The sequence below is a fragment of the Ornithorhynchus anatinus genome, chromosome 1 (genome assembly GCF_004115215.2).
Source record: "Ornithorhynchus anatinus isolate Pmale09 chromosome 1, mOrnAna1.pri.v4, whole genome shotgun sequence".
In the NCBI taxonomy this organism is placed as follows: domain Eukaryota; kingdom Metazoa; phylum Chordata; class Mammalia; order Monotremata; family Ornithorhynchidae; genus Ornithorhynchus; species Ornithorhynchus anatinus.
In genome coordinates this window covers 128,664,623-128,689,218 of record NC_041728.1, presented here as the reverse complement: position 1 = coordinate 128,689,218, position 24,596 = coordinate 128,664,623, and the positions used below count along the sequence as shown (strand labels likewise).

General features: G+C 52.0%; 1 protein-coding gene across 2 annotated transcripts; it reads left to right on the top strand.

Annotated features, from left to right (window-relative positions):
* Positions 1-61: 61 nt before the first annotated feature.
* Positions 62-23,495, top strand: PROC (protein C, inactivator of coagulation factors Va and VIIIa). Of its 2 annotated transcripts, none has more exons than XM_029076061.2 (9): positions 62-159; positions 680-766; positions 3,726-3,886; positions 10,133-10,157; positions 10,635-10,745; positions 11,689-11,829; positions 16,829-16,929; positions 20,835-20,952; positions 22,853-23,495. In XM_029076061.2, the coding sequence occupies exons 2-9, from the start codon at positions 697-699 to the stop codon at positions 23,455-23,457; spliced, it is 1,332 nt and encodes a 443-aa protein (XP_028931894.1). In that variant the 5' UTR covers positions 62-159; positions 680-696; the 3' UTR covers positions 23,458-23,495. The 2 variants fall into 2 exon arrangements, with proteins under 2 accessions (XP_028931894.1, XP_028931903.1); XM_029076070.1 differs by lacking the exon at positions 62-159 and adding an exon at positions 211-292.
* Positions 23,496-24,596: the final 1,101 nt, after the last annotated feature.

Here is a 24,596-nt window from a genome sequence, read left to right as displayed (position 1 = left end):
CCAGATTGGTATTTGTTTGTCCACGGAAAGGAAGACCTCTAGTGCGGCATTGAGCAAATATTTGAGGTTATGGATTAACTGGCCCCCTCACCCCACCCCCACCCCAGAAGTTCTTAGCAGAAGGAAGAATAGCTTGCCGTCGTTCCACCGCCTGCATCAGTAAGTGCTTTACCGTTACAGGCTCAAAACACGAGCACCGTCATGTGAAATGGCGTGGGGGAGAGGAGGGAGAAAAAGAGAAAGAAAGTGCTCACGGTATAGGGAAGTAGGAGAGGAGAATCACTCAGAGGAGGTCAGTGGCTTTGCGATGTTCACTGCCCTGGGAGGTTTGTGTACTGGATCAGGCATCGTGGCTGTAGGGGAGCAAATGGGTTTTTCAGATGATGGGGGCACTAGAAGGAAGAGATGTGAAAGGATTCATGGAAGGGATATCCGGGAAGGGATATCTGTAAACTGTATCTGCAGAGGAAGATTCATTTTTGCTCCTCGTCCCTCCGGGTGGCCCTGGGAGGTGATCTGTTCGTTACGCTGGTTCACACCTAAAAGGCAAGGTGAACGAAGCACTGAGCAGTCCGCTAAGCTCTCCTAGGGAGTCTAGAGCCGGAGATTAAAATTCCCAGCCCGGGGCTCCCTCTGAAGCATTTTGGGCTTTATCGATTCCTTATTTCCTCCCTGGCAGATGTCAGTTTCTTCAAAATGTGGCAGTACATGATCTCTTTGGTATTTCTGGCATCCTGGGAGTTTCCCCAAGGACATTCTAGTTCAGGTAAGGGCCCACAGCGTGTCCCATAGACGTGGGCTTGCTCACAACCCGGAGACTGACTTACTCTGGTGGGCGGTGAAACGCTGACGGGCAGCCGTTTCGGCAGGTCCTGGCCGCCTGTCACGTAGGGAGACGGTGTTTTTCCTTTTCATTCTTTTCTTTTCTTGGGGGCCTGTGGTTGCAAGCTTCCTTTCGCTTTCTCCGCAGCTCCTCTGTTTCAGAATGCCAAAGGTGTAAGATGTAACATCCAAAATACTCTCTCTCGCTTTTTTGTAAAGAAAGCAATGCCTTGATTTATTTAATGCCTTAACGTCTCCTCCGAAGAGCAGGAAGGGTTTTGATTTTCACATTCTGCCCAAAGACGTCCCTCTAAAATAGACCGAGGTAGGAATTAGTGTTACCCCATTTTCTGTGGGGGGATCGGACAAGGCCCACCGAATTTAAGTGGACTATCCATTGGTATTCTCATAGAATCAGGCCTGGAATGCACATTTTCTGTCCTGTTTGCCTCAATTGTATTTGTTGAGCACTTACTGTGTGGAGAGCACTTGGGAGAGTACAATGCAATGGGACTAATACTAATAATGTTGGTATTTGTTAAGCGCTTACTATGTGCAGAGCACCATTCTAAGCACTGGGGTAGATATAGGGTAATCAGGTTGTCCCACGTGAGGCTCACGGTCTTAATCGCCATTTTGCAGATGAGGGAGGCCCAGAGAAGTGAAGTGACTTGCCCACAGTCACCCAGCTGACAAGTGGCAGAACCGGCATTCGAACCCATGACCTCTGACTCCCAAGCCCGGGCTCTTTCCACTGAGCCACGCTGCTTCTCTAGGAAACATGTTCCCCGTCCACAACGAATTTACAGTCTAGAGGACGAGCTTTTAGGCTCAACCGTGGCTTCTTCCATGGCTGCACGGCGTCACCCTGACTTGCTCCCTATGTTCATCTCCCCATCCTAGCCTCACAGTGCTAAAATGTCCATATCTGTCATTTCTTTATTTGTATTCGTGTCTTTCTCCCTGGCCAGACTTTAAGCTTATTGGAGGTGGAGAATGTGTCTGTTTATTGCTACGTCGTACTCCCCCAAGCTCTTAGTCCCGTGTTCTGCACACAGTGAGCGCTCAATAAATACGACTGACGGACTGAGTGACCGTGACTGCCCTTAGGGCTGTTTAGCTGCCGCTGCTTTTCCCCCTCCTCCACTCTGCTGAACAGATGCAAAACTACAGATGAGTGAGACAGATGAGAGAGACGAGAGAGGCAACAGAGAACCAGAGAGAGTCAGGGAGGCCAAAGGAAAAATCAGATACACAGCAACGGCTCTAATGGATCTTTAAAATCCCTGAATGTTTCAAAGGTTTCTGCTGGTTTGTCATCATCAGCCTCGTTTGAAAAACTAGCCCTTAAGGATGGGATTGGATTACTGTATGGCTGTCTCGGCAACACCCTCTCACCCTCCCTTAGACCTTCACTCCCTCCCCCTTCCCCGAATTAGACCTCTTTTCCACCAGTTCCCTCTCCCTTCTGCCTTGTCTCCGCGCTCGGATCGGTGACCTTTGGCCATTTGATAGTCGCCCCACCCTCAACCCCACATCACTTACGTACCTATCCATAAATCGAGAAGCAGCGTGGCTCAGTGGAAAGAGCCCGGGCTTGGGAGTCAGAGGTCGTTGGTTCTAATCCTCACTTGTCTGCTGTGTGACCTTGGGCAAGTCATTTCTCTGTGCCTCAGTTCCCTCATCTGGAAAATGGGGATGAAGACTGTGAGCCTCATGTGGGACAATCTGATTACCATGTATCTACCCCAGTGCTTAGAACAGTGCTCTGCACATAGTAAGTGCTTAACGAATACCAACATTATTATTATTATTATTCTCTGGGCCTCAGTTACCTCATCTGTAAAAATGGGGGTTAACAAAAATGTGAGCCCCTCGTGGGATGATCTGATTACCCTGTATCCACCCCAGCGCTTAGAACAGTGCTCTGCACATAGTAAGCACTTAACGAAGCACTCCCTTATCTCTTTCCACTGCCCACCCCGCACGTTCCGCTCCTCCGCCACCCACCTCCTCACCGTCCCCCGTTCTCGCCTATCCCGCCTTCGATCCCCGGGCCACGTCCTCCCGCGGTCCCGGAACGCCCTCCCTCCTCACCTCCGCCAAACTCATTCTCTTCCCCTCTTCAAAACCCTACTTAAAGCTCACCTCCTCCAAGAGGCCTTCCCAGACTGAACTCCCCTTTTCCCTCTGCTCCCTCTACCCTCCCCTTCACCTCTCCGCAGCTAAACCCTCTTTCCCCCCTTTCCCTCTGCTCCTCCCCCTCTCCTTTCCCATCCCCTCAGCACTGTACTCGTCCGCTCGACTGTATATATTTTCATCACCCTATTTTGTTAATGAGATGTACATCACCTTGATTCTATTTATTTGCTATTGTTTAAATGAGCTGTTCATCCCCTCGATTCTATTTATTGCTATTGTTCTCGTCTGTCCGTCTCCCCCTGTTAGACTGTAAGCCCGTCAAAGGGCAGGGACTGTCTCTATCTGTTACCGATTTGTCCATTCCAAGCGCTTAGTCCAGTGCTCTGCACATAGTAAGCGCTCAATAAATACTATTGAATGAATGAATGAATGAACAAATACCATAATTATCATTATTATTATTATAAATGATGAATTATAAATTATTTCTTTATATCAATGTTTCTCTCCCCCTCTAGAGAGTAAGCTCTCTGGAGGCAGGGAAAGCATCTGCCCACTCCGCTGTATTGTACTCTCCCATGCGCTTAGTGCAGGAACTGCTCAATCAATACCATTGAGGGATTGATTACCCCACCCTCCGTGCACCTTCCATTGGAGCCAGAGTTATCCGGTCCCTCGGCTTCCGATCTCCAATTACAATTCCACGACCTCTACCTGGCTTCCCCCTTCCCTGCCCTTCTCTTCCGCCCCCTCTCCCACAGTGTTCTACAGCCGCAGAGATGCCAATCAAGTCCTGAGAATTCAAAAGCGAGACAATTCATTCCTGGAGGAGCTTAAACCCGGCAACCTGGAGCGCGAGTGCCAAGAGGAACTCTGTGACCTAGAGGAGGCCATGGAGATTTTCAAAACCCGGGAGGCTACGGTAAGTCGTGACCCCGCAGCTGTCCGACACCGTTTTTCTTCCTAGAAGGGACTTCTCAAGATTCTCTCAGCCTAAATCAGAAATTAATGAGGTTGGCCTTTTTTTCCCCTCAACCTTAACTCAAGTTGGGGGAAGGATGGAGGTGCATGGATATTTCTAAGGCTGCCAGAATCTTAAATCTCCCCCCGGCCTGCCCCGGTGACAGAGGGCAGAGCCGGGATTCCTGCAGTGTGTGGCTCTTCCTCCTGGGAATCCATGGCCAGCTTTGGTAATTTTCAAAGTCTTTTTGGAAAGCCGGCCTAGCTCCTGGGTAGCAGTCATTATTATTATAGCAGCGATTATTATTATGGTATTTGTTAAGCGCTTACTATGTGCAGAGCACTGTTCTAAGCGCTGGGGTAGATACAGAGTAATCAAATTGTCCCACGTGGGGCTCACATTTGTTAATCCCCATTTTTCTAGATGAGGTAACTGAGGCACAGAGAAGTTAAGTGACTTGCCCAAGGTCACATCAGACAAGTGGCGGAGCTGGGATTAGAACCCGCGACCTCTGACTCTCAAGCCACGCTGCTTCTCTAATCCAGTCTTCTCTAATCGGTCGATCCAAAGTGTTTATCGAAAACCTACTGTGTGTGCCCACCCCTGAACTAAGTACTTGGGAGAATTCAGCAGAAACAAAAAGCGCATTGGGAATTAACTGTGAGCCTCACGTGGGACAACCCGATTACCCTGTATCTACCCCAGGGCTTAGAACAGTGCTCTGCACATAGTAAGCGCTTAACAAATACCAACATTATTATTATTATTATGATCTAGAGGGAGAGACTGGCAGACACAAATTATTTAGAGTGGGAGCAACAGAGAGAACAAGATTGTAACTGGTAAAAACAAAGAGTTTTTGTAGGATGAAGTATATGAAAAAAAATAATAATAATGCTGGTATTTGTTAAGCGCTTACTACATGCAAAGCACTGTTCTAAGTGCTGGGGGATACAAGCTGATCAGGTTGTCCCACGTGGGGTTCACAGTCTTCATCCGCATTTTACAGATGAGCGAACTGAGGCACAGAGAAGTGAAGTGACTTGCCCAAAGTCACACAGCTGACAAGTGGCAGAGCCGGGTTTCGAACCCATGACCTCTGACTCCCAAGCCCGGGCTCTTTCCATTGAGCCACGCATCTAATGATACATGGATATAGATAGGTATCAATCAGTGTGTTGACACACACAAAGGAACTGAGGATGTAAAACATAAAAGCTAAGGGTGCTGTTGAAATTTTTAGGTTTGGAGGTGTGAAGAAATTAGGGAAGCCTGACCCTCAGGAGGTTTTTAGAGATGGGGGTAACAGTAGTCAGTTGGGTTGATTGAATGATTGTAGGGAGTTCCAGGCAGGGAGAATAGCATGAACATTCCAGGTGGAGAGAGCACGGGCCTGGGAGTCAGAGGACCTGGGTTCTAATCCCGGTTCTGTCACTTGCCCGCTGCGTGACCTTGGGCCAGTCACTTAACTTCTGTTTCCTCATCTGTAAGATGGGCATCCAATGCCTGTTCTTACTCCTACTTGGACTGTGCTTCTGGTTCCTCATCTGTAAGATGGGCATTCAATACCTGTTCTTACTCCTAACTGGACTGTGAGCCCCAAGTGGGACAAGAACTCTGTCCAACCTGATGGCTTGTGTCGACCCCCGCATTTAGTACAGTGCTTGGCACACGGGAAGGGCTTAACAGTTATTATGATTATTATTACTGCCATTCTCAACAAGGGGCCAGACTGGGAGAGTGAAGAGTTAGCTCTGTTTGGAAGATGATCCTGGAAGGAGCAAAGAGATATGTCGGGCTTGTAGGAGAAGAGGGCCGATATGTAAAAATTGGGAGAGAGCCTTGGAGGAGTCTCTGTCTGATAATAACGTTGATATTTGTTAAGCGCTTACTAGGTGCAGGGCACTGTTCTGAGCTCTGGGGGGGATACAGGGCCATCGGATTGTCCCACGTGAGGCTCACCGTCTTAATCCCCATTTTACAGATGATGCAGAGGGAAATAGGGAGCTACTGGGTGAGGATGGAGAGACATGAGTCAATCATAGGAAGATGATCCAGGCAGCAATATTCATTCATTCATTCAATAGTATTTATTGAGCGCTTACTATGTGCAGAGCACTGTACTAAAAGCGCTTGGAATGTACAAATCGGCAACAGATACAGTCCCTGCCCATTGACGAGCTTACAGTCTAAACGGGGGAGACAGACAGACAAAAACAATAGCAATAAATAGAATCAAGGGGATGTACGTCTCATTAACAAAATAAATAGGGCAATACGTAGTATAGACCGAAGCGGCGAAGGGGCTGAAGACTGGGAGACCAGGGAGTCAGTCAGTCGGTCAATCGTATGTACTGAGCACTTACCTCAGAGGAGCACTGTACTAAGCGCTTGGGAAAGTACAATATGACAAACACAATCCCTGCCCACAGTGATCTTACAGTGTAGAGGGAGAGATGAACGTTAATATAAATCAATAAATTACAGATATACACCTAAGTGCTGTGGGGCTGAGAGGGGGGTGAATAAAGGGAGAAAAACAGGGTGATGCAGAAGGGAGAGGGAGAAGAGGAAAGGAGGATTAGTCAGGGAAGACCTCTTGGAGGAGGTGGGCCTTCAGCGAGGCTTTGAAGAGGGGGAGAGTGGACACCGTAATATAGTCTATTAAGGGGCAAGGGCCAGAACCAGGAAAGTGACTATTTGGCTGAAGAGGAAGGGGTGATCAAGGAGATGTGAGAGGAGAATGGAAAGAATTTGATGATAGATTCTATATGAGAATTAAAAGATTGTGAGTAAGGATCATGTGTGCCCAACTCTGTTCTTTTCCAAGCCCTTAGCACAGTGCCCTGCACACAATAATAATAATAATGATTACGGTATTTGTTAAGCACTTACTTTGTGCAAAGCACTGTTTGAGGCACTGGGATAGATAATAATAATAATTCATTCAATAGTATTTATTGAGCGCTTACTATGTGCAGAGCACTGTACTAAGCGCTTGGAATGAACAAGTCGGCAACAGATAGAGACAGTCCCTGCCGTTTGACGGGCTTACGGTCTAATCGGGGGAGACAGGCGGATAAATACCAATAATGTTGGTATTTGTTAAGCACTTACTATGTGCAGAGCACTGTTCTAAGCGCTGGAGTAGATACAGGGTCATCAGGTTGTCCCACGTGAGGCTCACAGTCTTCATCCCCATTTTACAGATGAGGGAACTGAGGCACAGAGAGGTGAAGTGACTTGCCCACAGTCACACAGCTGACAAGCGGCAGAGGCGGCATTCAAACCCATGACCTCTGACTCCCAAGCCCGTGAGAAGTGCAGTGACTTGCCCACTGCGGGAAGGTAATCGGGTCGTCCCACGTGAGGCTCACAGTCGTCATCCCCATTTTACAGATGTGGTAGCTGAGGCACAGAGTAGTTAAGTGGCTAGCCAAAGGTCACAAGGCAGACAAGTGGCGGAGCCGGGATTAGAACCCACGTCCTCTGACACCCAAGCCCGGGCTCTTTCCACTAAGCCACGCTGCTTCTCGTAAGCACTCGCTGATTGATTGGTAAGAAGAATCAAGAAGCAGCATGGCTCAGTGGAAAGAGCACGGGCTTTGGAGTCAGAGGTCATGGGTTCGAATCCCAGCTCCGCCACTTGTCAGCTGGGTGACTGTGGGCAAGTCGCTTAACTTCTCTGGGCCTCAGTTACCTCATCTGTAAAATGGGGATGAAGACTGTGAGCCCCACGTGGGACAACCTGATTCCCCTATGTCTACCCCAGCGCTTAGAACAGTGCTCTGCACATAGTAAGCGCTTAACAAATACCAACGTTATTATTATTAAATGCCCCCAGACTTGGACTTCTGGGTTAAGGAGGATGAAGATCTCATCGACTATGATGGGAAAGTTGGACGGAGGACTGGCTTTGAAGGAAGATGAGTTTTAGATAAAAACCCCTTTGACGTACAAGTTCGACGGGCTGACAGGACATCCAGGTCCACGCAACCGGCAGACAAGAGGAAAGTTAAGATCGTTAAACCGGTAGATTTTTGGCGTCATGACAGACTCCCCGAGAGAATGGGATTCGAGCGAGACAAATAGGGGACCCAGAAAAGAGCCTTGAAGGAGATGGGAGGAGGGAGAGGAGTCAGCGAACAAGACTGAGAAGGAGTAGTCAGAGAAATAAAAAGACGAGCAGCTGAATACTGCAGTAGCGAAACCCAAGAACGTGCAGGAATACCTTGGAAATTCAGAGCAGGGACTTGGAAACCCCCCTAATCTCCTTCCTCTCTTCCAGGTGTGTGCTTCGCCAGCTAACGAGGCAGCCCCGTTAATGTTGGTATCTGTTAAGCGCTTACTATGTGCAGAGCACCGTTCTAAGCGCTGGGGGAGATACAGGGTCATCAGTTCCCTTTAGTGATCCTTCCTCTGATTCATCCCTTCTTCAGCCACTCCTACTGCCCAATTTCTTTGGAAAAGTTGCCTGATGTGGCTCAGTGGAAAGAGCCCGGGCTTGGGAGTCAGAGGTCATGGGTTCGACTTCCGCCTCTGCCGCCCGTCAGCTGTGGGTCTGTGGGCAAGTCACTTCACTTCTCTGTGCCTCAGTTACCTCGTCTGGGATTAAAACTGTAACACCACGTGGGGCGACCTGATCACCCTGTATCTCCCCCAACAGTTAGAACAGTGCTCTGGACGTCGTAAGCGCTTAACAAACACCAACTTTATTATTATTCTCCAGATTTCCAAACACTCTCTGTGGGTTTTAGATTTTTTTTTGGTTTTGGGTTTGTTTTTATAGTAATTCTAAAGTGCTTACTATGTTCCAGGCACTGAACTGAATGCCGGGGTAAATACGAGCTAATCAGGGTGGACACCGTCTGTGTCCCACATGGGGCTCACAGTCTTAATCCCCGTTTTAAAGGTGAAGTAGCCGAGGCCCAGAGAAGTTAAGGGCACACGTCGGGGAGGTGGCGGAGCCGGGATTGGACCCCAAGTCCTCTGACTCCAAGGTCCGTGCTCTATCCACTAGGCCACCCAGCTTCTCTACGGTGCAGTCTCTTGGTTAGGGCCAGTGGGGAGTCATTGAGCTTGGCCCCAGTGATCAGGACTGCAGACAAATGACCCAAATGGGCTTCTAGGGGAGCTAAGGAGGATGTGGCAGGGCATGGGTTGCTTCTGCCTGCGGAGGACCTTGTTGAGTTGTGGTGGGGAGTTGGAGAGAGTTGTGGAATAATAATAATGTTGGTATTTGTTAAGCGCTTACTATATGCCGAGCACTGTTCTGAGCGCTGGGGTAGGTAATCAGGTTGTCCCAGGTGAGGCTCACAGTCTTCATCCTCATTTTACAGATGAGGTCACTGAGGCACAGAGAATAATAATGTTGGCGCTTGTTAAGCGCTTACTATGTGCAGAGCACTGTTCTAAGCGCTGGGAGAGATACAGGGTAATCAGGTTGTCCCACGTGGGGCCCACGCTTTTAACCCCCATTTTACAGATGAGGTAACCGAGGCACCGAGAAGTGAAGTGACTTGCCCACAGTCACACAGCTGACAGGTGGCAGAGCCGGGATTCGAACCCATGACCTCTGACTCCCAAGCCCGGGTTCTTTCCACTGAGCCACGCTGCTTCTCTAAGTCCCTTGTCCGAGACCTCACAGCTGACAAGTGGCAGAGATGGGATTAGAACCCATGACCTCTACTCCCAACCCTGTGCTCTTTCCACTTCAAGCCACGCTGGCAGTGGCAGCTATCTCTGCAGATGATTGGAGTCAGAAGGACCTGGGTTCCAATCCTGACTCCACCACTTGTCCTCTGTGTGATCTTGGACAAGTCACTTCACTTCCCTCTGCCTCAATTACCTCATCCGTAAAATGGGGAAGAGTACGTGAGCCCCAGGTAGGACAGGGACTGTGTTCGATCTGCTTAACCTGTATCTACACCAGGACCTAGAACAGTGCTTGGCACATAGCGAGCACATAATAATAATAATAATGTTGGTATTTGTTAAGCGCTTACTATGCGCAGAGCACTGTTCTAAGCGCTGGGGGAGATACAGGGTAACATCACAAGTACCGTAATAATTATTACTATTATTACCAAGTAGTCCCGGGCTATGATCCCCCCGTCGTTCACCGCCTAGGAACGGCCCCGGCTTTCGGGCCACAACCTGCCCCTGCCTAAATGCCCGTCATAATACGGATTTTCCTTCTCTTCCCAGTTAAGTTTCTGGTCCAAGTATTACGGTAAGCGTTCCTTTTGCTTGTCCTCGTGTCTAATTGATGTTGGGAGGTGACCGGGCACTTGAGGCGGTGGGGCCTGCCAACGGGCAGACCCCCGCAGTTCGCATACGGTTCTTTCGCCCATCTCAGAGCGTAGGACTGAGTGGTTGAGGCGGAGTCGCGGTGGTGTCCGAGGGCCGGATCGGTCGACCCCGGAGGCTCCTTCCAGCCCGAGGAGCGGATGGGTCTAAGATGGGTCTGAGGCCCCACTCCGCCATCTTTTCACACCCTCGAACGCCCCAACGCTCCGACCCGCGCAGCTCCTTGCTCGTCAATCCCCCCCATCTCCCCCCGGCCGCTAGCGGAACCGAACCCGCCACGGTCCAGGGCGGATGGGTCTTCGAAATCCATCCAGGGTGGCGGACCCGGACGTCCCATTGATTTTTTTTCTTCCCCTTTCTCCCCTCCCCGGCGCTCCTGGCCCTCTGGGGAGCCGTCCAGACGGGGACCAGTGCAATCCTCATCCTTGCCACAACGGGACCTGCAAAGACAGTTTCGGCGCATTTGAGTGCAGCTGTAACGAAGGCTGGGAGGGTCGCCTGTGTCAATATGGTAACTGTCACCGCCTCACTCCAGATGCCTCTTTCCTTCCCTGGACCCGTCCCGAATTTGTCCGGGTGCCATCTGTCCGCTGCAGTGCGGAAGGCCTCTCTGTGGGGCGCGGGGGCCCGCCGATGCTAACTTATGAGGGGATTTGTTAAGCAATCAATTCTATTTATTGAGCACTTACTCTGTGCAGAGCACTGTACCAAGCGCTTGGGAGAGTACAACCTAGTTGATAGACACGTTCCCTGCCCGCGTTAAGTGCCGATCGTATGCCAAGCACCGTACTGAGCGCTTGGGAGACTACAACCGAGTCGGTAGACACGTGTTCCCTGCCCGCGTTAAGTGCCGATCGTGTGCCAAGCACTGTACTGAGCGCTGGGGTAGATACAAGATCATTTGGTCAGACACAGTCCTTGTCCCTCGTGGGTCTCTCGGTGTAAATAGGAGGGAAGAATGAGTATGGGATCCCCTCTTTACAGATGAGGAAACGGAGGCCCAGAGAAGTTAAGGGGCTTGCCCGGGATCCCACAGCAGGCACTGGGAGGAGCTGGGATCAGAACCCAGGTCCCCCGCCTCCCAGCTCTGCTAGGTCGCTCCCCTCCCGGCACCGGGTCAGCTCTAGTTTCACTGCGGCCCTTTCCTCCTCTCCGTCCCGCCCTCGTTCTGTCCGTTCTCCGGGAGACCCGCTGCGCCGCGATCTCTCTCCGGGCCTCTTTCTCTACCAGACTCCTCTCTGGTCCCCTCCCAGGTGGGAAGAGCCCGAGGTCTTTCCACTAGACCATCCCGGCCTCCTCTCGACCCTCTACCCGGGGCGGGCCGGGGCCGGCGGACGTAGAGAATCCCGGCAGGGGTTGGAGATGACTCCCCTTCCCCCTTCAGGGCTGCAAGACGCCGAGGAAGGTGAGGTGCCTTCCTGCGTGTCCTCATGGCTTCTCCCCTCCTCTCCTAGAGGTGTCCTACACTAACTGCTCCACGAACAATGGCGGCTGTGAGCAGTTCTGCAGCCAGGACCCCGACCTCAACCAGCGCTACTGCAGCTGTGCCCCGGGCTATCGGCAGATGGACGACCCGTGCAAGTGTCAGCCAACTGGTAAGGGACGGCGGAGGGGGCGAGGAAGGGGAGGGCCGGCGGGGCCGGGGCAGGATAACGATGCAAAGCACTGTTCGGAGCGCTGGGGGGATACGAGGCGATCAGGTTGTCCCACGTGGGGCTCACGGTTTTAATCCCCATTTTACCGATGAGGAAACGGAGGCCCAGAGAAGTTGAGTGACTTGCCCGAAGTCACACAGCTGACAAGCGGCGGAGCTGGGATTCGAACTCATAACCTCCGACTCCCAAGCCCGGGCCCTTTCCGCCGAGCCGCCCCGCTTCTCGGCCGAGGGGGGTAGCGGGGAAGGGGCACGGCCCCGCGGCAAGAGCACGGGCTCGGGAATCAGGGGACGTGGGTTCTCGTCCCGGCTCGGCCACCGGTCTGCCGGGTGACCTCGGTCAAGTCATTCGCTTCTCGGGGCCTCAGTTACCTCATCTGGAGAATGGGGGTTAAGTCTGTGAGCCCCGTGTGGGACAGGGACTGTTCTATCCCGATTACCTGGTATCTGTCCCAGTGCTTAGAATGGTGCTTGGCACATAGTAAGTGCTTCACGGGTACTTTTATTATCGTTATTACTAGAGTTGAGTTCCTGGGGAGTCTTGAGGCCGGATCTAGGGACGTGGGAAAGTCAGGCTGGGCATCTGGGCCGCTGGCAGAGCTCTGGGTGAGGGCGGGCCTCGCTGTCTCTCAAAAGGCTTCTCCAGGGGGATCGCTATAATCAAAATAACTGTGGTCTTTGTTAAGCGCTTACTATGCGCTAGGTACTGTACTAAGCGCTGGGATGGATACAAGCAAATCCGGTTGGACACAGTCCCTGTCCCAGGTGGGGCTCACCGTCTCCATCCCCATTTTACAGATGAGGTAACTGAGGGCCAGAGGAGTGAAGTGACTCGCCCAAGGTCACCCCGCAGACAAGTGGCAGAGCCGGGATTAGAACCCATGACCTCCTGACCCCCAGGCCCGGGCTCTATCCACTAATCCACTGCACCACGCTGCTTCCTATGCACCCTCTCTCCCAGGGCTCCTCCGTTCAGGACCTGGAATCCGCGAGCCGGCCGGTCGTGGGAAGGGAACGTGTCTCTTATATTGTGGCACTGTCCTCTCCCAAGCACTCAGTAATAATAATGTTGGTATTTGTTAAGCGCTGACTCTGTGCAGAGCACTGTTCTAAGCGCTGGGGTAGATACAGGGGAATGAGGTTGTCCCCCGTGAGGCTCACAGTCTTCATCCTCATTTTCCAGATGAGGGAACTGAGGCCCAGAGAAGTGAAGTGATTTGCCCACAGTCACACAGCTGCCAAGTGGCAGAGCCAGGATTCGAACCCAAGACCCCGGACTCCCAAGCCCGGGCTCTTTCCATTGAGCCACGCCGCTTCTCTAAAATCTATCAGATCTGTTACATCGTACCCCCCCCCCCCCCGGCACTTCGTACAGTGTTCTGCATAGTAAGTGCACATTAAATACCATCGATCGATTGATTCGCTGTCACTAGCCAGGCGTCAAAACCTGTGGAGGGAGAAGTCCAATTCGCTCATTCATTTATGCGGTCGAATTTATCGAGCGCTCACCGTGTGCAGAGCGCTGTACTAAGTGCTTGGAAGAGTACAGTGTAACGACAGACAGACGCATTGCCTGCCTACAATGAGTTTGCAGTCTAGAGAAGCAGCGTGGCTCAGTGGAAAGAGCCCAGGCTTGGGAGTCAGAGGTCGTGGGTTCAAATCCCAGCTCTGCCCCTTGTCAGCTGTGTGACTGTGGGCAAGTCACTTCACTTCTCTGGGCCTCAGTTCCCTCATCTGTAAAATGGGGATTAACTGTGAGCCTCACGTGGGACGACCTGATTACCCTGTACCTACCCCGGCGCTTAGAACAGTGCTCGGCACATAGTAAGTGTTTAACAATTAGTGGGGGAGACAGACACTAATATAAATAAATTCCAGATATCTGAAGGGGCCTCTTTTTCTCGGTAAAAGACGCAACCCCAGTTCCCGAGAAGCCTCTGGCTAAGAACCAGTCCTGCCCCATCTAATGTTCCAGTCGATCACTCGATGGTATTTATGGGGCGCTTACTGTGTGCAGAACACTGCTCTAAGCACTTGGGAGAGTGCACTACAACAGAGTGGACAGACACGTCCCCCCGCCCACACAAGCGTACGGTCCAGAGGGGGAGGGAGACATTAATAGAAATAGATAATTTATGGCTATGTACATTAGTGCGGTGGGGCCGAGGTTGGGGTGAATGTCGGCGCTTAACAAATATTAAATTATTATTATCCAAGCGCTCAGATGATACAGAAGGGAGAGAGAGTTCTGGTGCTATAAGTCCTATCGAACTTGAGATTTGCCTTGCCCGTTACACAGTGAAGGTCCTGAAACCTTGGGAGATCTCCTAGAATTGCGGGGACCCTTTCAGGGAGAAATCCAGGGAGAAGTGGAATTCATGGGTAGCTTTTGCCTATTTCTTCCTGTATTGTACTCTCCCAAGCGCTCAGTACAGTGCTCTGCACACAGTGAGCGTTCAGTAAATACCACTGACGGAATGATCCTCTCGCCCCTCTTCCGCTCTGCCTTTTCCCCAACCCCTGTCTTCTCGCTACAGGGAAGCCCAACCCAGATGCATCAAGCGCTTAGTACAGTGCTCGGCACACAGTAAGTGCTCGATAAATACGATTGAATGAATGCAATTCTTTCACACGGCCTAGATCCCCTGCCAGGACAACCGCCCTTAGTTTGGTGTTTCTTTTTCGGAAAGCACCGACACGAGCCTTCCCCGCCCAGCACCGTAAACCTATCGTAGAGAAGCAGTGTAGCCTGGTGGATAGAGCGCAGGCCTGGGAGTCGGAAGAACCTGGGCTCTAATCCCGGCTCTGCCGCTTACTGTTGTGTGACCTTGGCCGAGTCACTTCCCTTCTCTGAGCCTCGGTTCCCTCATATAATCATTCATTCATTCAATAGTATTTATTGAATCGGCAACAGATAGTAATGGTTACGGTATTTGTTAAGCGCTTACTGTGTGCCAAGCACTGTTCTAAGCGCTAGGGTAGATGCGAGATAATCAGGCTGTCCCACGTGGGGCTCACAATCTTCATCCCCATTTTACAGATGAGGTCACTGAGGCACAGAGAAGTGAAGTGTTTAAGCCTGTCGATTAGACTGTGAGCCCCTCGATGGGCAGGGATGGTCTCTATCTGTTGCCGAATTGTCCATTCCAAGCGCTTAGTACACTTCTCTGCACATAGTAAGCGCTCAATAGATACTATTGAATGAACGAAGTGGCTTGCCCGAGGTCACTCAGCAAGCAAGTGGCAGAGCCGGGATTAGAACCCACGTCCTCTGACTCCCAAGCCCCTGCTCTTTCCACTGAGCCACGCTGCTTCATCTGTAAAATGGGGATTAAGACCGTGAGCCCCTTGTGGGACGGGGACAGTGTCTGAGCCTGATTTACTTGTATCTACTCCAGCGTTTAGCCCAGTGCCTGGCACAGAGGCAGTGCTTAACAAATCCCACAGTTATTAGTAACTGCAAGGCCGGCAGGTACTCCAGCAGGTCATCTAGCTCCTTTCATTCATTCAATCGTATTTATTGAGCGCTTACTGTGTGCAGAGCACTGTACTAAGCGATTGGAATGGACAATTTGGCAACAGATAGAGACGATCCCTGCCCAACGATGGGCTCACAGTCTAATCGAGCCTCCTATGGGATAAACCTCCCCTCAGCTAAGCCCCCTGTCCCTCTGCTCCTCCCCCTCTCCCTTCCCCTCTCCTCAGCACTCTGCTCATTTGTATATATCTTTATTACCCCATTTATTTTGTTAATGAGGTGTACATCCCCTTGACTCTATTTATTGCTATTGTTTTTGTCTGTCCGTCTCCCCGATTAGACCGTGAGCCAGTCACTGGGCAGGGATTGTCTCTGTCTGTTGCCGAATTGTCCATTCCAAGCGCTCAGTACAGTGCTCTGCACCTAGTAAGCGCTCAATAGATACGATTGAATGAATGAAGGAATAAAGCACAGAGTTGAGGTCCGACCTTCAGGTTTCTTTCTGGGTGAAACAGCCCCGAGTCAAACCCTCTGCTGGCCTCACTTGTGCCATCGAACACTCAGGAAATAGATCAGAAAGAGGGAAGGACTGAGATATGTGGTGCTCAGGCGGTGGGAGATGAGAGCTGCCCTGGGAAAGAACCGAAGAGCTCATGCACATGGGAGTTATGCATAGACTGTGAGCCCGGCGTTGGGCAGGGATCGGCTCTGTCTGTTGCCGAATTGTCCATTCCAAGCGCTTAGTACAGTGCTCTGCACGCGGTAAGCGCTCAATAACGACGATTGAATTGAACAAATAGCACTTGGGTACCCTATCCATAACTCATTTATTTCTATTACCGTCTGTGGACAAGTCACTTCACTTCTCTGTGCCTCAGTTCCCTCATCTGTAAAATGGGGATGAAGACTGTGAGCCTCCCGTGGGACAACCTGATTACCCTGTATCTCCCCCAGCGCTTAGAACAGTGCTCTGCACAGAGTGAGCGCTTAACAAATACCAACATCATTATTACCGTCTGTCTCCCCCTCTAGACTGTAAGCTCGTCCTGGACAGGGACCGTGTCTATCAACTCTGTTGTGTCGTAATAATAATAGCGTTGGTATTTGTTAAGCGTTTCCTAGGTGCCAAGCACTCTTCTAAGCGCTGGGGTAGATACAAGGTCATCAGGTTGTCCCATGGGGGGCTCGAAGGTCTTCATCCCCATTTTACAGATGAGGGACTGAGGGAGGCCCAGAGGAATGAAGCGACTCGCCCCACGTCCCACAGCTGACAGTGGCGGAGCCGGGATTAGACCCCACGACCTCTGACTCCCTAGCCCGGGCTCTTTCCACTGAGCCACACTGCTCTCCCCAACCCTCTGTCCAGTGTTCTGCCCGCGGGAGGCGCTCAGTAAATACCACTGATGGATTGGGCAGTTTTTCAGGCTAACGGGTCTCTCTTCCCCTTCACCTCTCCACCCAGTGACGTTCCCTTGTGGGCGGTCGGTGGTGAACTCACCCTCACCCTTTGACCTGCGGCTCATCGATGGAAAGAAAGGACTGAAAGGAATGAGCCCGTGGCAGGTAAGGGGGAAGGAGCGGCCATCTCGGGCTGCGGGTCGGCTGTTGTCTTTCCGCGGTTCTCCGGGGAGAGCTCCGCCTCGACGTTTAAAGTCGAGAGTTTACCAGGCCTCCCTTAGGCTCCGACTTCCTAGCCCCGGAGCGGACATTCGGCCCGCTTGCTCCAGGCCGATGTTCTTAGTCTAGTGATGTGGACGTGCCTCGGTCTCCTCCTGATGTGTGGCATTTGTGACAGTGTACTAAGCGCTGGGGTAGATACAGATGATCAGGTTGGACACAGTCCCCGGCCCACACGGGGCTCACAATCTCAATCCCCTTTTTCAGATGAAGGAACCGAGGCACGGTGAAGCGAAGCGTCCGAGGTCACGCTGCGGACAAGTGGCAGAGCTGGGATTAGAACCCAGGTCCTTCTGACTCCCAGGCCCGCGCCCTAAACCACTGGCCCACTCCGCGTCTCATCTCTAAATTGGGGTTCGCTACCCATTCTCCGCTCCCCTCGGACTGAGCTCCGTGTGGGACGGGGACTGTATGTGCTCTGACAGTATCGTTCGTACCTGCTCCTGAGCTTGGCACACGGAAGCACTGAACAGACACAACAATCGTTATTTTTACTATTATTATCATTTACGTAGTCTCCCATTTAGAGACTTCTTTCTCCTCTCTTTAAATTATTCTTTCTCCCGATCGTACGCTACTCGTGGGCAGGGACTTGGTCTACTATCTCTCTCGTCCTACCCTCCGTACCGTGTCGTGAACGCAGTAGGCGCTCGCTAAATCTGATGGATCGATTAATCGCAGAAGAGGTGGGAGTATCTAGGAGACGAAGGGACTTTTAGGCAATGCTAATGGGGTCGAAGCGTAGACTGTGAGCCCGTCGTTGGGCAGGGATGGTCTCTATCTGTTGCCGAATTGTCCATTCCAAGCGCTCAGTAAATACTATTGAATGAATAATTTAATAATAATAACGATTATGGCATTTGTTAATAATAATGTTGATATCTGTTAAGCGCTTACTGTGTGCAGAGCACTGTTCTAAGCGCTGGGGTAGACACAGGGTCATCGGGTTGTCCCACGTGGGGCTCCCAGTCAATCCCCATTTTACAGATGAGGTAACTGAGGCCCAGAGCAGTTAAGTGACTTGCCCACAGTCCCACAGCTGACAAGTGGCAGAGCCGGGATTCGAACCCATGACCTCCGACTCCCAAGCCCGGGCTCTTTCCACTGAGCCATGCTCGCTCACTAAGTGCCAAGCACTGTCCTAAGCGCTGGCTTTTCTTCTAAGCGCTGGCTTTTTTAAATCTACGTGTCCGGTAGGAAAGCTTCAGCAACTGCCGTCAGCGTGTAAATTTGCTACGTCTGGGCTTGCTGAATGAGCTGACAACTGCTCTCCGGAGCGATTCCGAAGAATCGTTCCTTCCAGTGGTTTGGGAATCATGTGACGGACGGTACCTGGGAGGGAGAGGGAGAGTCGACAACCTAGGGCAAGTGCAGCCTAAATGGTGTGGAGGCTTTAAGAGACCAGGGTCGCGTGTGAAATGCAGGCTGGACCCTGGACTTGCCCGGAACAGATCGATGCCCGATGACTTGTGGTCATGGCAACGCAAAGGAAGAGGCTGGATAAATTCCCACTTTTAACCATTAGCCATTAAGGGAACAAAGTGGAGTGACGAAACTTAGTTTTAAACCCGGCTCTGTCACTTGTCTGCTGTGGGACCTTGGGCAAGTCGCATCGCTTCTCTGTGCCTCAGTTACCTCGCCTGGAAAATGGGGATTAAGGCTGCAAGCCTCTTGTGGGACATTCATTCATTCATTCAATAGTATTTATTGAGCGCTTACTCTGTGCAGAGCACCGTACTAAGCGCTTGGAATGGACAAATCGGTAACAGATAGAGACAGTCCCTGCCCTTCGACGGGCGCACGGTCTAATCGGGGGGAGACGGGCAGACCAAAAACAATAGCAATAAAGAGAATCGGGGGGAAGAACATCTCATTAAAACAATAGCACATAAATAGAATCAGGGTGACGTCCATCTCATTAAACAAAATAAATAGGGTGATGAAGATATATACAGTCGAGCGGACGAGTACGGTGCTGAGGGGGTGGGACGGGAGAGGGGTGGAGGAGAGGGAAAGGGGGGAGAAGAGGGTTTAGCTGCGGAGAGGTGAAGGGGAGGGTAGAGGGAGCAGAGGGAAAGGGGGGGAGCTCAGTCTGGGAACTGTGACCCACAGGATGATCCTGGACCTACCCTAGTGCTCAGTACAGTGTGAGGCATAGAATAAGTTCTTAGATGCCATAAAATAATTGGTTCCCATCCCTTTCCCACACCAAACTTTCACCGGAACAGCTGACAAGAAACAAACTAAATCATAATTTCTTCATCCTCCTGTCTCCTCCTACTCACTTTCCCTAATAGAATGTTGGTATTTGTTAAGCGCTTACTCCGTGCAGAGCACTGTTCTAAGCGCTGGGGGAGATACAAGGTCATCAGGTTGTCCCACGTGAGGCTCACAGTCTTCATCCCCATTTTCCAGATGAGGGAACTGAGGCCCAGAGAAGTGAAGTGACTTGCCCACCGTCACCCAGCTGACAAGGGGCAGAGCCGGGGTTCGAACCCATGACCTCTGACTCCCAAGCCCGGGCTCTTTCCACTGAGCCGCGCTGCTTCTCGAGAAGCGATCGGGTACAGTAGGATGATCGAAAGGAGCCGTGAGAGGGATATTGAGCACGTACCGGGTTCGGCGCGTTCCATTAGGTACTTGGGGAATACACGAGAGATGGATCCCAGCCCTCGAGAAGCTTCCCATTCCGGGGAGATGCAGACGCCGTGTGTTGGCATGTCGCGCGGGAAGCAGTGTGGCCTAGCGGAAAGAGCAAGGTCCCGGAAATCCGAGGACCTGGGTTCTAATCCCCGCTCCGCCACTTGCCTTCGACCGAGTCACTTAACTCCTCTGTGCCTCAGTTTCCTCATCTGTAAATGGGGGATCTAATACCTGTTCTCCCCCCTACTTAGAAGGTGAGTCCAGGTCAAACCGGATGATCTCGTATCTACCCTAGCGCACAGTACAGTGCTTGACACAGAGTAAGCGCTTAACAAATGCCGTAATTATTACAGTCGGGAAGTGTAATAGACTCAGTCGTTCACCAACAAACGGGCGGATGGATGAGGGCAGAGGGAACCGAGCAGGAGGGGGTGGGGGTTTCTCAGGGGACGCCTCCTCAAGGAGAGAGGCGGCTTTTTGGGAGGAAGGTGAAGAATCCAAAGGTAGGGCCGAGGCCCAGGCCGGGTGGAGAAGCAGCGTGGCTCGGTGGGAAGAGCCCGGGCTCGGGAATCAGAGGATGTGGGTTCTAATCCCGGCTCCGCCACCTGTCTGCCGTGTGACCGTGGGCAAGCCACTTAACTTCTCTGTGCCTCAGTTCCCTCATCTGTAAAATGAGTATTAAGCCTGTGAGCCCCACGTGGGACAACCTGATGACCTTGTATCTCCCCCAGTGCTTAGAACAGTGCGTGGCACATAGTGAGCACTTAACAAATGACATTATTATTATTATTATAAGCTAATCAGAGCGTCCCAAGTAGGGCTCACGGCCTTCATCCCCACTTTACGGATGAGGGAACTGAGGCCCAGAGAAGTTAAGTGGATTGCCCAAAGTCACACAGCTGGCAAGATTAGAACCCATGACCTCCGACTCCCAAGCCCAGGCTCCTTCCACTAAGCCGCGCTGCTCCTCAAGTAAACACGATCGAATGAAAATACGATGGAATGAGTATGAAGAACGGTCCCCGTCGGGAACCCGCAGGTCCAGTCGCCCGGCCAAGTTCTTCTGGGGGGTTAAGGTTCGAGGCAGCCCGACTCCCCTCCCCTTCAGCTCCCTTGATGTGTTGGGACTCTCCTCCTTGTTGTTTCAGGCCTTGCTGTTAGATTTCAGGAACAGACTGAAGTGCGGCGGTGTGCTCATTCACCCTTCCTGGGTTCTGACTGCGGCCCACTGCTTGGAGGACAAGGCAAACTATCGCGTGAGACTCGGTACGAACCTCGGGGCGGATTCCCCGCTGGGACCTTGTTATATCTGTCGTGTCTTCCTTCGGGAGCTCAGGTCCAGTCCCTCGGGGCCAAATCCTTGCAGCAGCAGCAGCAGCAGCAGCAGCATCAGTCTTGTCTCCGTCTCCTCCGGCTAATCTTCTAACGGAGACTCTCCCGTCTTCAGTCCAGTGCCCTTCCCCCCGTACGGAATTCTCCTCCTCCTCTGCTGACGCCTGTTTAACTACTAAAACAGCATTCCTTCCTTCAAGAGCCATACAAGGAGAGTTTAAACCAGGGAGACAGATACGGAAATAAATCACAGGATGCAGCATGAGATATATACATACGAGTTAGTGCTTAAATAGTAGAATACGTATGTTGCTATGTGCGCAAATGCAACCTATCCATTCTATCTCAATTCATCTATTGAGGACTCGCCGTGAACAGCACTTGGAAGAGTCGGTAGAGATGATTCCCGGTCCTCAGAGTTGACAATCCAGTAGGGGGGACACATTAAAATAGATTACAGATAAGAGAAGCAGCAGAGTGTATGGACAAAGGTGACGTAGAAGAGGGGAGAATAGGTTGAGGAGATGAAGTTAATCAGGGAAAGCTTCCTGGAGGAGATCTGATTATAGTATGGCTTTGAAGAGGGGGAGAGCGGCAGTCTGTGAGATACGAAGGGCGGGAGGGAGGATTCGAGCCGGGGGTCAACAGCCGGAGAGACGGAGATCGAGGCACGGTGAGTAAACTGGTGTTGGAGGAGCGAAGCGGGAGAGGGCTTGGTTGTGAATACACAGATGAATATTTGGTGCGCAAGTTCTGAATAATGATGATGTTGGTATTTGTTAAGCGCTTACTATGTGCAGAGCACCGTTCTAAGCGCTGGGGTAGATACAGGGTAATCAGGTTGTCCCACGTGAGGCTCCCAGTCTTCATCCCCGTTTTACAGATGAGGGAACTGAGGCACTGAGAAGCGAAGCGACTCGCCCACAGTCACACAGCTGACAAGCGGCAGAGCCGGGATTCGAACCCAGTGACAGCTGGGGAGATGTAACAGGCAGGGAATGTCACTGTTTGTTATACGTAGTTTCCCAAGCGCTTAGTACAGCGGTCTGCACCCAGTAAGGGCTCAATAGATACGAATGGATAAAGGAAGGAGTATAATCTGGCAGAGGAAGAGAAATTTAAGCAGAGTTTTCCTGGAAATGGTGTGATCTCAGCAGGACTGTGAAGAAGGGGGCAGTGGTTTGGCTGGGGAGAGGACTGAGCGAGGGATCGGAGGTGGGAGAGATGAAGACGAGGCACAGTGAGTTAAATTGAGAGCAACTAAGACGGCAAGCCGGCGGATACTTACTCCCTGAGCCTCCGTTTGATTTTGGAGAGGAACGAGTAGCCACCGAAGGTTTTCAAGGGGAGGAGAAATTTTAGAAAAACAAGGCGATGGGACAGACAACTGGGACGGGTCAGCGAAGCCGATCGCCACACGTCCGCTGCATGAGGCAACAGTAATAGTGAGAATAGTAACAACGATGACGATAATAGCATTTACCAAGTGCCTATTAGGTGTCAAGCATCGTACTGGGCGCCGGGGTAGATACGAGATCGTCAGGTGGGTCAGGTGGGTGTCAGGTGGGGCTCACAGTCTAAGTAGAAGGGAGGCTAGGTATCGAATCCCCATCTGGCAGATGAGGGAACTGAGGCACGGAGAAGCGAAGTCACCTGGTAAGTGGTACGGACCAGATCCTCCGACCCTGTGCTCCTTCCAGCTTCAGGCGACGGGGGTTCGGCATTTGCTTCTTAAAAGGAAGAGGTCCCTTTCAGCAGGGTCAGGCCCTTTGGCGAATCTGGGGAGGTCACCGACTTGCCCCTCTACCCCTCCGACCCCTTCGTCCCCCCCCAGGCGAATACGACCGCAGGAAGTGGGAAAAGACGGAGCAGGATTTTCAGATCGAGGAACTGATCATGCACCCGAACTATTCGACGAGGACCTCGGACAACGACATCGCCCTGCTGCTCCTGAACAAGCCCGCCACCTTCACCAAGTACATCCTCCCCATCTGCCTCCCCACCAAGGAGCTGGCCGAGCAGGTGCTGGTCAAGAAGGGGGAGTCGGTGGTGGTGACCGGCTGGGGCAGAAAGGAGAGCGGGAACACCACCGTGTTCCTCAGCTACATCGAGATCCCCATAGCCTCCTGGGACGAGTGCGCCAAGACGATGCACAACACCGTCTCCAAGAACATGCTCTGCGCGGGGCTGCTGGGGAACAAGAAGGATTCCTGTGAGGGGGACAGCGGAGGCCCCATGGTCTCCTCGTACAGGAACACGTCGTTCCTGGTGGGATTGGTGAGCTGGGGGGAGGGCTGCGGGAACCCCGACAGTTTCGGCATCTACACCAAGGTCAGCCAGTACCTCGACTGGATCGGCGAGAAGATGAAGCAGTACGACATCCGGATGAAGAATACGCAGCAGCCCGAGGGCGGGCTGGTCCCCAGGTCCAGGCCCTGAGCGTTCTTCTGCAATTAAAGACAGGACATCTGAAGTCACCGGTGTGTTTGGGGGTGTTCTTTTCCCTGCCCTTGCTGGGGGCTGCCTGGACGAGCCCCGGGGCCTAGTGGATGATAACGTTGGTATTTGTCGAGCGCTTACTATGTGCCGAGCGCCGCTCTAAGCGCTGGCGGGATACGAGGTGATCAGGTTGTCCCTCGCGGGGCTCTCAGTCTTTACAGATGAGGGAACTGAGGCCCAGAGAAGTGACTTGCCCACAGTCGACCCAGCTGCCGAGTGGCAGAGCCGGGATTCGAACCCATGACCTCGGACTCCCAAGCCCGGGCTCTTTCCACCGAGCCACGCTGCTTCTCCAAAAGCGATAAAGTGAGGGCCGGGAGCCAGGGGAACTGAGTTCTAATCCCGGCTGCGCCACTTGCCTGCCGGGTGACCTCGGGCAAGTCACTTCACTTCGCCGGGCTTCAGTTTCCTCAACTGCAAAACGGGGATTCCATCCCCGTTCACGTCTTGTACTGTGAGCCCCGTGTGGGACGGAGACTCTATCCGGCCTGATTAACTTCTGTCCACCCCGGTGCTTAGAGCAGTGGTTGACACACTAGTACTATTAATCATAATATTAATCGTTAATCAGAAGCAGCATGGCTCAGTGGAAAGAGCGAGGGCTTGGGAGTCGGAGATCACGAGTTCTAATCCCGGCTCCGCCGCTGGTCAGCTGTGTGACCTTGGGCAAGTCACTTCACTTATCTGTGCCTCAGTTACCTCATCTGTCAAATGGGGATTAAAACTGTCAGCCCCACGTGGGACAACCTGATCACCTTGTATCCCCCAGCGCTTAGAACAGTGCTTGGCACATAGTAAGGGCTTAAATACCGCAATTTATTTTTTTTTTAATTAATCATATTTACTGAGCGCTTACCGCGTGCAAAGCGCCGCACTAAGCGCTGGGGAGAGTACGATATAACGAGACAAGCACACAGTAAGGGCTTAACAGATACCATAAAAGAAACGGACCTTCTCTCCGCTCCCTTGAGCCGCCGGGGATCCCGGTCCGCTTAGAAGACGGTGATGGGTGAGCACGTTGTCAATGAGGCGTGGAGGGCACAGAGTCCTTCGGAGGAGTTTAAGAAGTAGCGTGGCCT